The sequence below is a fragment of the Oncorhynchus nerka genome, linkage group LG20, assembly GCF_034236695.1.
Source record: "Oncorhynchus nerka isolate Pitt River linkage group LG20, Oner_Uvic_2.0, whole genome shotgun sequence".
Lineage (NCBI taxonomy): Eukaryota > Metazoa > Chordata > Actinopteri > Salmoniformes > Salmonidae > Oncorhynchus > Oncorhynchus nerka.
Genome location: NC_088415.1, coordinates 69601684 through 69617095, shown reverse-complemented (window position 1 = coordinate 69617095; position 15412 = coordinate 69601684). Strand labels below are relative to the sequence as shown.

Genomic DNA, 15412 nt, shown 5'->3' with positions numbered 1-15412 from the left:
CAGCAGTTTTCCACTTGTTATATGTCACCAGGGGTGCAACTTTCACTGGGGAACTGGGGGGGGTCATTCTGAAATTGTATTTTTGCCCCCCCCCCAGCTTTATCATTGCAATCTGTTACAAAATGCGGCAGAGGTGTGCTTTAGGACCATGCGGACACCTCTGAGCAGTCAGGTAGGCTGTTTGTAGTATTCAGCCAGCTGGATCACAGAGCGGTCTGACAGGTTGTGTGAAGGCAAATCTTCTGGAAGGCTGGCTGGACCAGCAGAGGAGAGTTGAGCATAGTTCAGTGTGTATGTGTTCCACTCTTTCACAGAGTTTCAAAAGCAAGCAGAGCAGAGCAGAACAGAAACTGGCTACTATTTAGTTGACTGATGTAACTGGCAAGGTACAGTATATGTATACAATGCCTTCGGAAAGTTTTCAGACCCCTTGACTTTTTCCACATTTTGTTACGTTACAGCCGTATTCTAAGATTGATGAAGGGAAAAAACAATTTAATCAATCTACACACAATACCTCATAATAAAAAACTGAAATAATTGATTTACATAAGTATTCAGACCCTTTACTCAGTACATAGTTGAAGCACCTTTGGCAGAGTTTACCGCATCGAGTCTTCTTGGGTATGACGCTACAAGCTTAGCACACCAGTATTTGGGGAGTTTCTCCCATTCTTCTCTGCAGATTCTCTCAAACTCTGTCAGGCAGGATGGGGAGCGTTGCTGCACAGCTATTTGGATGTACTCTGGAATAATAACAAGGTGTGTGTTAATCATACTGAGTTCTGGTTGTGTGCAGTATGATTATAAACTTTGTCATGGGAAGATGTGTCACGATCGTCGTAAAGGGGAGACCAAAGCACAGCGTGATTAGAATACATTCTTCTTTTATTGAAGGAAGAACACGAAGAACAGTTAAACAAAGTGACGCTATGACCAACGAGTGCAGACACAGGCAACTTCACATAGACAATAACCCACGAACCACAATACAAAACAGGCTACCTAAATATGGTTCCCAATCAGAGACAACGACAAACACCTGCCCCTGATTGAGAACCATATCAGGCCAAAACACATAGAAACAGACAAACTAGGCATGCAACATAGAATGCCCACTCATATCACACCCTGACCAAACAAAACATAGAAACAAACAACGCAAATAATGGTCAGAGTGTGACAAGATGAAGGGAGATGAGATAAGAGGTCTAAAATGCCTTGTAAGACTGAGAATCGTGCAATGCTTTGTTCCTTTGGCAGTACATGCAGGTTGTTTACTGTTAAAGATTTCAAACTATTTTCAGTGCAAAAACAAAGGCACTTCAAATTAAAAGCACAACGTCCACAGAGCAAACCATTGGGGAAATGCTGTAGGAGGCATATAGGCCTATTTGTTATGGTTGTCAATTATCTGAGAGTTGTATAATTTGATTGATTAATAGAACAAAGTAGCATTGGAATTTTAAAAATGTTTGAAACTTGATTGACTTGTCAATTGGCCATTTGTTTTGACAAAGCAACTTATCCATTACAATTTATACTGAACAAAAATATAAACGCAACATGCAACAATCTTAAAGATTTTGCTGTGTTACAGTTCATATAAGGATATCAGTCGACTGAAATAAATAAATTATGCCCCAATCTATGAATTTCACATGACTGGGAATATAAATATGCATCTGTTGGTTACAGATACCTTAAAAAAAGGTAGGGGCGTGGATCATTAAAACCAGTCAGTATCTGGTGTGACCACCATTTGCCTCATGCAGCGTGACACATCTCCTTCACATGTAGTTGATCAGGCTGTTGATTGTGGCCTGTAGAATGTTGTCCCACTCCTCTTCAATGGCTGTGCGAAGTTGCTGGATAATGACGGGAACTAGAACACGCTGTCGTACAAGTCGATCCATAGCATCCCAAACATTCTAAATGGGTGAAATGTCTGGTGAGTATGCAGGCCATGGAAGAACTGGGACATTTTCAGCGTCCAGGAGTTGTGTCCAGATCCTTGTGACATGGTGCTCTGTATTATCATGCTGAAACATGAGGTGATGGCGGCAGATGAATGACACGACAATGGGCCTCAGGATCTCGTCACGGTATCTCTGCAATCAAATTGCCATTGATAAAATGCAATTGTGTTCGTAGCTTATGCTTGCCCATACCATTATATATGTTTGACATCATTTATCAGAAACTCTTATCCAGAGCATCTTACAATAGTGAGTGCATACATTTGAATACTTATTTTGTACTGGTCCCCCGTGGGAATCAAACCCACAACACTGGCATACTCTACCAACTGAATTACACAGGACTATAACCCCAGAGCCACCATGGGGCACTCTGTTCACAATGTTGTCATCATCAAACCGCTCACCCACACAACGCCATACACGTGGTCTGCGATTGTGAGGCCGGTTGGATGTACTGTCAAATTCTCTAAAACGACATTGGAGGCTGCTTATGGTAGAGCAATAAACATTGAAAATCTCAGGCAACAGCTCTGGTGGACATTCCTGCAGTCAGCATGCCTATTGAACACTCCCTCAAAACGTGAGACATCTGTGGCATTGTGCTGTGTGACAAAACTAAGCATTTCATTGTCCTCCGCATAAGGTCCACCTGTGTAATCATGCTGTTTAGTCAACTTCTTGATATGCCACACCTGTCAGGGGGATGGATTATTTGGCAAAAGAGATATGCTCACTAATAGGGATATAAATGCCAGATTTGAGAGAAATAAGCTTGTCATGGTTGTCACAAGTTACCATAGCCACAAAAAACATAAACTGTGCCTATTTCTACAATTTCTCTTCTTAAAATGTGATTTTAAACCTAACCTTAACCATTACCTTAACCACACTGTTAACCTTATGCCTAACCCTAACCTTAAATGAAGACCAAAAAGCAAATGATTGTTTTCATTATATTTTATGATAGCCTATTTTGACTATGTGGCTGTGAAATCTAGTGGAAACCGGATGTCATGGGTCCAAGCATAGACTTAGATAGACATCTCATCTTTGTATCTGTCCCATTGTGGCATCTGTGAGAGCACGGGCAGCGCCACTGAGGCCATCTCCATTTAGTAGTCCATTTTCTTCATCCACTACTTTCATGAGATAGTAAGAAACTGAAAGGGTGCATACTGCCACTTGGAGTGTAGTTGAACAGGTATAAACCCAAGATTGGCGATTTACTTTACTCAGGACTTTGTTGAAGCACCTTTGGCAGGGTTTACAGCATCGAGTCTTCTGGGGTATGACACTTCAAACGTGGCACACCTGTATTTGGAGAGTTTCTCCCATTCTTCTCTGCAGATCTTCTCAAGCTCTGTCAGATTGGATGGGGAGCGTTGCTGCACAGATATTTTCAAGTCTCTCCAGAGATGTTTGATCGGGTCAATGTCCAGGCTCTGGCTGGGCCACTCAAGGACATTCAGGCACTTGTCCCGAAGCCACTGCTTCATTGTCTTCACTGTGTGCTGAGGGTCATTGTCCTGTTGGAAGGTGAACCTTCGCCCCAGTCTAAGGTCCTGAGCCCTCTGGAGCAGGTTTTCATCAACGATGTCTCTATACTTTGCACTATTCATCTTTACGTCAATCCTGACTAGTCTCCCAGTTCCTGCTGCTGAAACACATCATCACAGCCTGATGCTGCCACCACCATGCTTCACTGTAGGGATGGTGCCAGGTTTCTTCCAGACATGACACTTGGCATTCAGGCCAAAGAGTTCAATCTTGGTTTCATCAGACCAGGAATTCGTGTTTCTTATGGTCTTATGGTGCCTTTTTGGCAAACTCCAAGAGGGCTGTCATGTGCCTTTTACTGAGGAGTGGCTTCCGTCTGGCCACTCAACCATAAAGGCCTGATTAGTGGAGTGCTGCAGAGATGGTTGTCCTTTTGGAAAGGTTCTACCATCTCCAAAGAACAACTCTAGAGCTCTGTCAGAGTGACCATTGGGATCTTGGTCACCTCACTGACAAAGCCCCTGTCCCCCGTTTGCTCAGGTTGGCCATGTAGCCAGCTCTTGGAAGAGTCTTGGTGGTTCCAAACTTCTTCCATTTAAGAATTATGGAGCCCACTGTGTTCTTGGGGACCTTCAGTGCTGCAGAAATGTTTTGGTACCCTTATCCAGACAATCCTGTCTCGGAGCTCTATGGACAATTCCTTCGAACTCATGGCTGAGTTTTTGCTCTGACTTGCACAGTCAACTCTGGGACCAAATATAGCCAGATGTGTGTCTTTCCAAATCATGTTCAATCAATTGAATTTAGCACAGGTGGACTCCAATCAAGTTGTAGAAACATCTCAATGATGATCAATGGAAACAGGATGCACCTGAGCTCAATTTCGAGTCTCATAGCAAAGGGTCTGAAAACTTATATAAATAAGCTATTTTTGTTCTTCATTTTTAATAAATGTGCAAACATTCAAAACGGCGGTTTTCATTTTTTCATTATGGGTTATTGTGTGTAGATTGCTGAGGATTTGTATTTATTTAATCCATTTTAGAATAAGGCTGTTTCAAAAATGTGGAAAAAGTTAATGGGTCTGAATACTTTCCAAGGGCACTATAAATATATATATACACACACACACACACACACACACACACACACACACACACACAGTACCAGTCAAACGTTTGGACGCACATACTCATTCAAGGGTTTTTCTTTATTTTGAAGACATCAAAACTATGAAATAATACATATGAAATCATGTAGTAACCAAAATGTAGTAACCAAAATAAGTGCTAAACAAATCAAAATAGATTTTATATTTGAGATTCTTCAAATTTGATGACAGCTTTGCACATTATTGGCCTTCTCTCAACCAGCTTCATGAGGTAGTCACATGGAATGCATTTCAATTAACAGGTGTGCCTTGTTAAAAGTTCATTTTTGGAAGTTCTTTCCTTCTTAATGTGTTTGAGCCAATCAGTTGTGCTGTGACAAGGTAGGGGTGGTATGCAGAAGATAGCCCTATTTGGTAAAAGACCAAGTCCATATTATGGCAAGAACAGCTCAAATAAGACTCAGAGTTACCTCTGCTGTATAGGATACGTTCATTAGAGTTACCAGCATCAGAAATGACATTGAATTGCTCCAAAGAATCCACTACTAAAGGACACCAATAATAATAAGAGACTTGCTTGGTTCAAGAAACACTGGACGTTAGACAGGCGGAAATCTGTCCTTTGGTCTGATGAGTCCAAATTGGAGATTTTTTCCAACCGCCGTGTCTTTGTGAGACGCAGAGTAGGTGAATGGATGATCTCTGCATGTGTAGTTCGCACTGTGAAGCATGGAGGATGATGTGTGATGGTGTGGGGGTGCTTTGCTGGTCACACCGTCATTGATTTATTTAGAATTCAAGGCACAATTAACCAGCATGTCTACCACAGCATTCTGCCGCGATCCGCCATCCCATCTGGTTTGCGCTTAGTGGGACTTTCATTTGTCTTTCAACAGGACAATGACCCAACACACCTCCAGGCTGTGTAAGGGCTATTTCAGCAAGAAGGAGAGTGATGGAGTGGCGCAGCGGTCTAAGGCACTGCATCTCAGAGGTGTCACTACAGACACCCTGGTTCGAATCCAGGCTGTATCACAACTGGCCGTGATTGGGAGTCCCATAGGGCGGCGCACAATTGGCCCAGCGTCATCTGGGTTTGACCAGTGTAGGCTGTCATTGTAAATAAGAATTTGTTCTTAACTGACTTGCCTAATTAAATAAAAAATATTTTAAAAATCAGATGACCTGGCCACAATCACTCAACCCAATTGAGATGGTTTGGGTTGAGTTGGACTGCAGAAAACAAGTGCTCAGCATATGTGGGAACATTCCAGGTGAAGCTGGTTGAGGGAATGCCAAGAGTGTGCAAAGCTGTCATCAAGGCTTGGGTTTGGGTTGAGTTAGACTGTAAACTGAAGGAAAAGCAACCAACAAGTGCTCAGCATATGACTATTTTGAAGAATCTAAAATCAGATTTGTTTAACACTTTTCTGTTGACTACATGATTCCATATGTGTTATTTCAGTTTTGATGTCTTCACTATTATTCTACAATGTAGAAAACAGTAAAAATAAAGAAAAATTCTTGAATGAGTAAGTGTGTCCACACTTTTGACTGGTCCTGTATATAACGAAACTAGTGTTTATTCCCAGTGCTGAGCTAGTATTGTAACTGACTTGTAATGTTAGCTAATGTTTCATCCCCTCTAGACTGAGTTGAGTGAATAAGCTACGCTAGCTGGTAGCTACCACAGCCAGGTCAGCTCTAGCCTATTTTTACTATCTAACAGCTGTTGTTTGTATGGAAATGTTTTGTAGCCTTTGTTTTGTCCCACTTCAGAAGTAAATGAAACCGGCTAGCTTTTGCCAGTTGATGTATCGTTAGAGAGAGAGAGCTGGCCAAAAGTTGGCTAACGTTAGCTATTATTTTTGCCTCAATCACACTAGACCTGAATCCATCTATGAAATCGTCATTCAAACGATTGAATATTGATATTCTGATGTTCTTTTCAGTGCAATGTGAGCTTTATTAGTCTGTATGACAATGTATTGTTATTGATCTGTTAGTTTACGGAGCTAATTCCCCACTTTTCAGACTGACACAGTAATAAACAGCTCTAATGTTACAGGCTTCACTGTCATGGTGCACAGTGGAGGTCTGCCCGGGATCTTAACAAGATCAGATTGTGACAGGGGTCCCAACAGGGTTAGACAGCCAGGGAATTCCAGTCTACGGAGCTCAAGTGAACTTTGCAGTATATTAACAATATCAGTGAATGATACAAAGTTCTATCTTGAGTTGATGGGTAGACCTACATACAGTAGATACAGGACAGCAGATTAAAGCTACAGTCTGGGATCTGGGAATAATGGTCATTTCAATTATTGAACCATTATATTATCCAAGAATATAATCAATGTATAAATGTGTACACCAAGATAATTCTTTGTCATGCCTCATTTTAGGAGGATCAGATGGTGACAGGGTCTCAGCGGGGTCAGGCAGCCAGGGAAGACCAGTTTGTGACAGAGGTGAGGTGAATTGCAGATACAACACTTTATTCTCTCTGTGCAAACACTGGACAAGCCAGAATATATTTTAAGGCAGTCTGACAAACCTCCAAAGTTAATTTCCAAACTGTATCAATGGTTGATAGAGGCTTTGCCCCATGACACAAAACATGTACAACACATTTGCATATGTTATGGTCTTGTGAAGGCTGGCTTAATTCTGGCAAATAGTATGTTATTTTATCTCAGCATGTCTACAGATTCTCCCTTCATGTTTTTGTTTGCTTGAAAATGTTGATACTGGAGACTCCATACGGTATATGGCATCTCGACCTTATGAAAGTTGCCCAGTATACCATTAATCTTGTAGTAAATAAAATATAGTGATACATAACTTGTCACGACTCCCACCGAAGGTGGCTCCTCTTCCTGTTCGGGCGGCACTCGGCGGTCGTCGTCACCGGTCTACTAGCTGCCACCGATCCCTTTTCTCTTTTCTGTTGGTTTTGTCTTATTGGTTACACCTGTTTCGTGTTTAGATTTTAGTTGGGCTATTTAAGCCGGTAGGCCCGCCTGCTCTTTGTGCGGACTTCTTTTTCCTCTGTTCATGTTTGTGGTTGTGCGATTTACTTTGTTTTTCACCGGACTGGTTGGGTCCTGGTTTTGGGCCGGTCTTAATATTTTGCGCCCTGTGTTTGGTGTGACCATTTCCCCCGTGCCGGAATAAAACATTGTTCCTTACCCTCTGCTTCCTGCGCCTGACTCTGCACCCACTAATCATAGAGTGCGTAACATAACTGGACATTATAAGAGGATAACTGAGCATTTATAGCGGCTAAGAAATGCATTGCCATTAATTGGAAGGCTGGTTATCCTCCCACAATGTCAAGGTATGTAGTAACACTATATTTTATTTATTACAAGAGAAGGTCTGGATGCCATATACTGTATGGAATACAGTATGACTAAAGGAGTCTGTATTGAAAACATATCCACGTCAAGGTAGAAACTTATTTAGGCAATCCCTAGCTGCTGGGCTGCTCAGTCCTGATCATGGGCGTCTGCTGTGCTGTGGGTTGTCACTCTGGCCTTGGCCTAACGCACACGAAACCAATAATGAATGTTTCACTAAGATCCTGAAGTTGAGTGGGGTGTGTTGGGTTGGGGGGCTGCAGGGTGTTGAACTAGGAAGGACTGAACTGGGAAGGAAATGGTCTTTTCAATAGTTAATTTGTTAAACTATTGGCTAAAGGTGCAACACAATATTTATAATTGAATTACATTTTTATCTAGTTCAATCTTATTAATCACTTAAACATTTAATAATGATCTATTACCGAGCTTGATGACTGTAGGCATTTTTGCTTTCTATTTGTCCTAAATAGAGACGGCATATTGGATTGTGTAAAAATGGAGGAAATTAACTTTAGATGACCACCCGCCAGGCTATGTCCCCCACCCCTAAAACCAAAGTGGCACCCCTGTGTGTCACTCACTGACAGTTACTCAATTAGCCCATGTTTTGATTGATTAGTCTAGGTGGAGGTAGTCTAGCTAGCCAGCTATCTAAACGTGTAGTTATCATGGCCGAATTACCGACCGGGCATGCAGGGCACGTGCCTAGGTACCCTAACCTCCATGGGGAACACATTGATTTTGTTAATCAGGCTCACTCAGATATCATATTAACACGGCATGAGTCATGGTAAAATGTGTAAAATTGCAGGAAATGTGCTTAAAAACTGCAACATCAACAACAAAAAATCTGTAAAGCAAACTTATTTTTTAAACGTTTGTTAATTAAATAATTTTTCTGCTAACAGATCCCTAAGTACGTTTTAAATTATAGTTTTTAATTCCGGAGTTGAGTTCAAGTGAATGAAGCTACAGCAACCACTGTGATAATGGCTGGGGGCATTTGGCTTGCTTTTGCTGTTCTCCAAATAACATTTTATAGTTTTTAAATTGTATAGAAATGCAGTAAAAGAGCTTAGACTTCCTTAAAATGTATTGGATGGCACCATTAATAGTCCAATATTTACAAGTGTTTTACGGAAGGGGGATTGGGGGGCAGGTGTTTAAATTGTGCAGTATTTAGCTATCACAAGAGTCTGGTAGCAATAGTTTGGATGTGTGTGTAGTATGAATGTATACTGTATGTGTGGGTGTGTGAGTGTGATTATGTTTGCTAAGGTGCAGAGAGTCAATGCAGGTGGTCAGTGTTCAGCAGTCTGGTGGCTTGTCTGACTGAGCCTGTTGGTATCAGACCTCATGCTCTGATATTGTCTGGACGACGGTAAGGGAGTGAACAGCTTGGATGTGTTGGGTCCTTGATGATGCTGTGGTAGTATATGTCCTGGATGGGTGGAAGCACAGTCCCAGTGATGTACTGGGCCCTCTTCACCACCCGCTGGAGAACCTTAAGGTCGTGGAAGGAGAAATTCCTGTACCAGATCGTGATGCAACCAGTCAGGACTTTCGATGGTGCAGGCAGTGGAGGCTGCTGAGGGGAGGGTGGCTCATAATAATGACTGGAATGGAGCTAATGGAATGGCATCAAACCGATAGAAACCATGTGTTTAATACTATTCCACTCATTCCATCTCCAGCCATTACCACAATTCCCCATTTAAGGTGCCACCAACCTCCTGGGGTGCAGGGGTAGTATTTGCAGAGGACCCGGGGTGGCATTCCAAATTTCTTCAGCCGTCTTAGGAAGTAGAGATGCTGTTGCGCCCTCTTGACAGGAGTGGTGGTGGTGTTGGTCCATGTCCTCAGTGATGTGGATGCCAAGGAACCAAAAAACTGCTGACTCTCTCAACTGCAGTTCTGTTGATGTGGATCGGGGTATGTTCCCTCTGTTTCCTGTCAACAATCAACTCCTTTGTTTTGCTGATATTGAGGGAGAGTTTGTTGTCCTAGCACCACAATACAAGTTCACTTACCTCCTCCCTATAGGCTGACTCGTCGTTGTTGGTTGTCAGGCCAACAACCGTGGTGTTGTCAGTAAACTTGATGAGGTGTTGTTGCCAATCCTCACAGCCTGTGGTCTGCCCGTAAGGAAGATTTACAAGTTCATAATTTCCATTATCATAGGTAGCCATTGGTAAGTGTATAGAAATGCCAATGTAGACATTTGAGACAGTTGAGCATGAACAGACGAAATCAGTAAGCATAGTCTATGACATTCTTGAGAACAACATAATCTGGTTTACCTTTCACAATTCTAACCTGACAGGTAAGAGCTGATCGTGGTCTACAGGCCCCCATTAACGGGGCTGTACTGGAGCGGGTCGAGAAATTCAAGTTCCTTGGTGTCCACATCACCAATGAACTATCATGGTCCAAGCACACAAAGACAGTTGTGAAGAGGGCACGACAAAACCTATTCCCCCTCAGGAGACTGAAAAGATTTGGCATGGGTCCCCAGATCCTCAAAAAGGTTCTACAGCTGCACCGTCAAGAGCATCCTGACCGGTTGCATCACTGCCTGGTATGGCAACTGCTCGGCATCAACTGTAAGGCGCTACCAAGGGTAGTGCGTACGGCCCAGTACATCACTGGGGCCAAGCTTCCTGCCATCCAGGACCTATATAATAGGCGGTGTCAGAGGAAAGCCCATAAAAATGTCAGAGACTCCAGTCACCCAAGTCATAGACTGTTTTCTCTGCTACCGCATGGCAAGTGGTGCCATAGCATCAAGTCTAGCCATAAGACTGCTCAACAATTAATCAAAAGGCCACCGGACTTTGACACCCCCCATTTGTTTTGTACACTGCTGCTACTGACTGTTTAATATATATGCATAGTCACTTCACCCCTACCTACATGTACAAATTACCTCAACTAACCTGTACCCCCGCACACTGACTCAGTACAGGTACCCCCTGTATATAGCCTCGTTATTGTTATTTTATTGTTTTACTTTTGATTATTTTTGACTTTAGTTTATTTAGTAAATATTTTCTTAACTCTTCTTGTAAATGCATTGTTGGTTAAAGTTTTGTAAGAAAGCATTCCACGGTAAGGTCTATGCTTGTTGTATTCGGCGCATGTGACAAACAAAGTTAAATTTGAATTTGTAACCTGCTGTTGCCACCTGCTGGTCATAGGCTCATACTGTACCAGAATACAAACTATCTGGTAATGTGCTTTCTGTGCCTCTAGATGGCAATCACACCATTCATTCTCTTCTGGATTGAAGGCACAGTGTTCAAGGTGGTGAGCGAATGATGCTATAAAATGCTAGTAGACTTTTATTGCATACATTTGACATGATCAAATAACTAAGAATTTTTTTATCTAAAATAACATAACCTACAAAAATATATATAGTTCAAATATTGCCTTGCTGCGTCTGTGATGGGCCTACATCTAAAAGTGTTTCCCTTTGCAATGTCACAATCAATTTTCAACACAAAATAAGAAAAATAGGCTAATCTTCTGTTCAGTAAAGTAATTTCTGTAATATTGCCTTCAACTGTAAAATAAAAAAATAAAAAATAAAAACACCATGGACAGAGACGCAACTGACAACATCTACGACTTGATAGACCATCATTTCAAAAAGCAGGGTTTGCAGCCAAGATATCGTGGGTGGTCAGAGAAACAGGACAATAGAGCAACAGTCCCCAGGCACCTGTGAATTGGAATTGCTGCTTCCACTGAACATGAGGCGGTGCTACTTCCAAGTGAAGGATACACCCGTAGCCTAACAACAAAGCAGGTTGGCTGATAGCCAATAATGCTGTTCTGGGATTTTTTTACAGAACAACGTCAGGAGTGTCTGCTTTTCAAAGTGATGAAAAAAAGTAGTTGGAACGTTACATCGCAGGGCTTGGTGGATGTGATATGTTTCCAGCGGTTTAGGGATTTTAGAGCGACCACATAGGCGAAAGCCGCGCACAGCGCGAGACCACACCTGTGACAGGAGCATACAGTCCAACTTTCCAAACCGCGCGAAATACGGACCAAAATGCCGGTTCGGCGGGGACACGTGGCTCCTCAGAACACTTTTCTGGATACAATCATCAGAAAATTCGAAGGACAGAGTAAGATTTTTCCTAGTGAACATTTTGGGGAACCCATGGTTAGAAATCATTTTGGTTAGGGGTTTGGAATAAGATGCAAACAGCCTCTTTCTATTTTCAAAGGCTTCTTTTGGCAATAAATGAAAAAAATTCCCTTTTGAAATGAGAATATTAGGCTATTATTGAAATCTGCATGTGTTGAGTTAATCGGTTTAATTATATCTATGATCTTGCACTGTAAGCTGTTGTGATTCTCTTGTAAAAAATAATAATAATAAGTATAGTACTGCAAATGTATGAGTTATGATATGACTGTCGAATTTGCACCTTAGTTTAATTATTTTTTCCCTTCTGTGTATATTAGAATGTTTGGGTACAAATGATGATAAAATCTGATTTAGTCCTATGGGCCACATTTCTAAATGACAGACTTACTGGGAGAGTAATATTTCAAGGATATAAATATAAGGCAGCAGTGTCTATCAGAGCATACATTTGGCTCATATCCAAACAGGATCAGAAGTTCGTTTCTAAGCAGGATAGGAGAGAATAAAACAGCTACATTTCAAAAACTGATATGCATCACTGAATGTTTCCTTCTGGGGACATACTTTGATACCAAAACATAATCTACTTGTTTTTTAAGACTTTAAACAGTTAACAGTTTTTATGTAAACAGTTAGTTTAGTAGTTGAAGGTGAAAACAGACTTGCACCTTACAGATGCTCCCATCTTAGTTCTCTTGCAGGTTTTATTAAATTCCTTGGTTATATGCCTTGGTGCAGATCACTGATATGGCATGTGTGGTCAAATAAAATAACCATCTTAAATTGTACTGTAGAAAACTGTATTATATGCGATGACAAATTCCAAGGACTCTGTAGATTAGAATAATATTGATATATTATTCCTTCCCTCAGATCGCAAGTTCATCATCGCAAATGCTCGTGTGGAAAACTGTGCCATCATCTTCTGCAACGACGCCTTCTGTGGCATGTGCGGGTACACACGCGCTGAGGTCATGCAGAAGCCGTGTACCTGCAGCTTCCTGTATGGACCGCACACCAAGAGGCCTGCCGTGGCCCAGATGGCCAAGGCTCTGCTGGGCTCCAAGGAGAGGAAGGTGGATATCTCCCTCTACACCAAAGATGGTACGACCCAGCACAGCCCACCAGGGCCTCAGCAGGGCTCTCATTTTATTTTGAAACATCAAACAGAGTTAGGAATATGGGTTGTAAAGTAATCTTACATTTTTGTGATGTCTTTTGGTGTCATAACACTATCATAACTTAACAGTGTCATAATAATGACATAGTGTGAAACAGAAGCGGCTGATTGTATAATGAGGAGACAGACAGGATGTTCTGGTGCTCACCTCTTTTAGAGGCTTTTATTTACAATAATAACAGGCACAGGACAAATTGGCCAATACACTTTGTACAGAAAATAACAAACAGGATGTTGACATAAAGACTTGAATAAATTAAAGACATTGTCAGTATAAACTATTCCGGCAACAGCTTTGCCTATAACATAACACAGGTAGGGCTCTACTCTAGCCAACCTGTTACTGCCATAACTTCTTCTTTAAGTCACACAATACACATTCATGAAGTAATTCACCCCTGGGATAATTCATCACTTTGGTTATTCCCATTAACCAATAAATGTTCCTTGATGACTCGCAGACTAATTTGCGTCACGCACACCGGCACTTCAACAAGAAAACAGCACGGAGCTTCAAACAAACATCAGGTAGGTTAAATTATATGATTATTCTCTTATTTTTTTTATCCAGTTGGTAGTTTCAGTCTTGTCTCATCGCTACAACTCCTGTACAAGAGAGGCAAAGGTCGAGAGTTGTGCGTCCTCCGAAACACAACCCAACCAAGCCTCACTGCTTCTTGACACAATGCCCACTTAACCCAGTAGCACCAACGTGTCAGAGGAAACACCGTACACACACAGTGGGACAGCTAGCACTGCGATGCAGTGTCTTAGACCACTGCGCCACTCGGGAGGCCATATGATTATTCTCTCTGATCGTTATTCTAATAATATATTTCACATTGCTAGAGCATGTACCTCTAAAATAGACCACTTTATACATGGTAGAAACATGGTTAACAAGTTACATTGTTTTAGTTACTGGTGTGCACAAACAACACTTGACTTTGGAACCTTATGTCAAAGTATTGTTGGCAAACGGAATGCGCAACTCTAACCAACATATTTTCTTTTGTTTCAGGATTGTTGGCTATACCTTGAAGAGATACAATAAAGAGTCTTTCTCAAACCAATCATTTGTTTGTGTCATTGTCTATAAGTCACGGACATGCGATCCATGACACATAGTCTATAATATCAGAAGAATATGGTATTCTTTGACCATATAGCTGGTAGAATAATACATTTGCATAATGGAATAATAAACATAGCATTTCCACCATGTTTAGCTCCAAATGGAGCTAGAGTCCAAATGGTCCATGCTTTTATTACTCTGTTATTTCTCTCATTGCCATTCAAGCAGGCAGAAATACAGTTGGTATGACAAGGTCTGCAAAACCTCTGCCTGCTTTGAACCGCGAATAGCTCAGATACACATGAAAATATGAAATGACCCTGGGAATCAATAGAATATTGCTCAGAGATGCACAAAAATAATAACATTCATGATTTGTACATTTTTCTTTTATGTAAATAATGCAGCTTTCAGAGATATTTGACTGGTTATCAGATGAAAAATCTACTGCTCAGTCTTCAAATGGATCTGACCTATCATGTGTGGACCTGACCAAATCTGTTTTTTACACTCTCAAAATTCCCAGTTCATTAATTTAATAAAGAAAGAAACATTGTCTGATAGATAAAGTACCTAACCCCATGGGTAAAGTTCAAGGCTAGAGACCAGTATTAATATGACTGCAAGATAGACACAGACTGGTGTTATTGCTGTAACAATTGTTATTACAATATATTCTGTTTTTAAATAGTAAGTCTGTCTCTTTAATGTAGTGATTGGCAGGTGGGAGTTGGAGAATCATAACAATAGTAACAAAACATAATGAGTCATGATGGCTTGAAGGACGATTACTCACTATGCCGCTCAAATCCCAAAGGTAACCCCTGTTTTTTTGAATGGTTGCATAAGAGTCTAACACACAATGTCCTCTCTCTGTTTCAAGGAGCGGAAACCTGGTCTCGGATCATTTTGTATTGTTCTGTACGTAAATCTGAGACAGCCCTTTTAATATGTTGTGTTACGTTTCCTATGGTATGTATTAATTTATGGATGTCCATCCCCTGTTTTGTATGATACTGTATGTTATGAATTACAATTTG

General features: G+C 41.3%; 1 protein-coding gene across 1 annotated transcript; it reads left to right on the top strand.

Annotated features, from left to right (window-relative positions):
• Positions 1-11787: 11787 nt before the first annotated feature.
• On the top strand, positions 11788-13845 carry LOC115103028 (potassium voltage-gated channel subfamily H member 2). The gene is made up of 3 exons (XM_029623605.2): positions 11788-12091; positions 12991-13221; positions 13759-13845. Exons 1-3 carry the CDS (start codon positions 12016-12018, stop codon positions 13761-13763), a joined length of 312 nt encoding a protein of 103 aa, XP_029479465.1. The 5' UTR covers positions 11788-12015; the 3' UTR covers positions 13764-13845.
• Positions 13846-15412: the final 1567 nt, after the last annotated feature.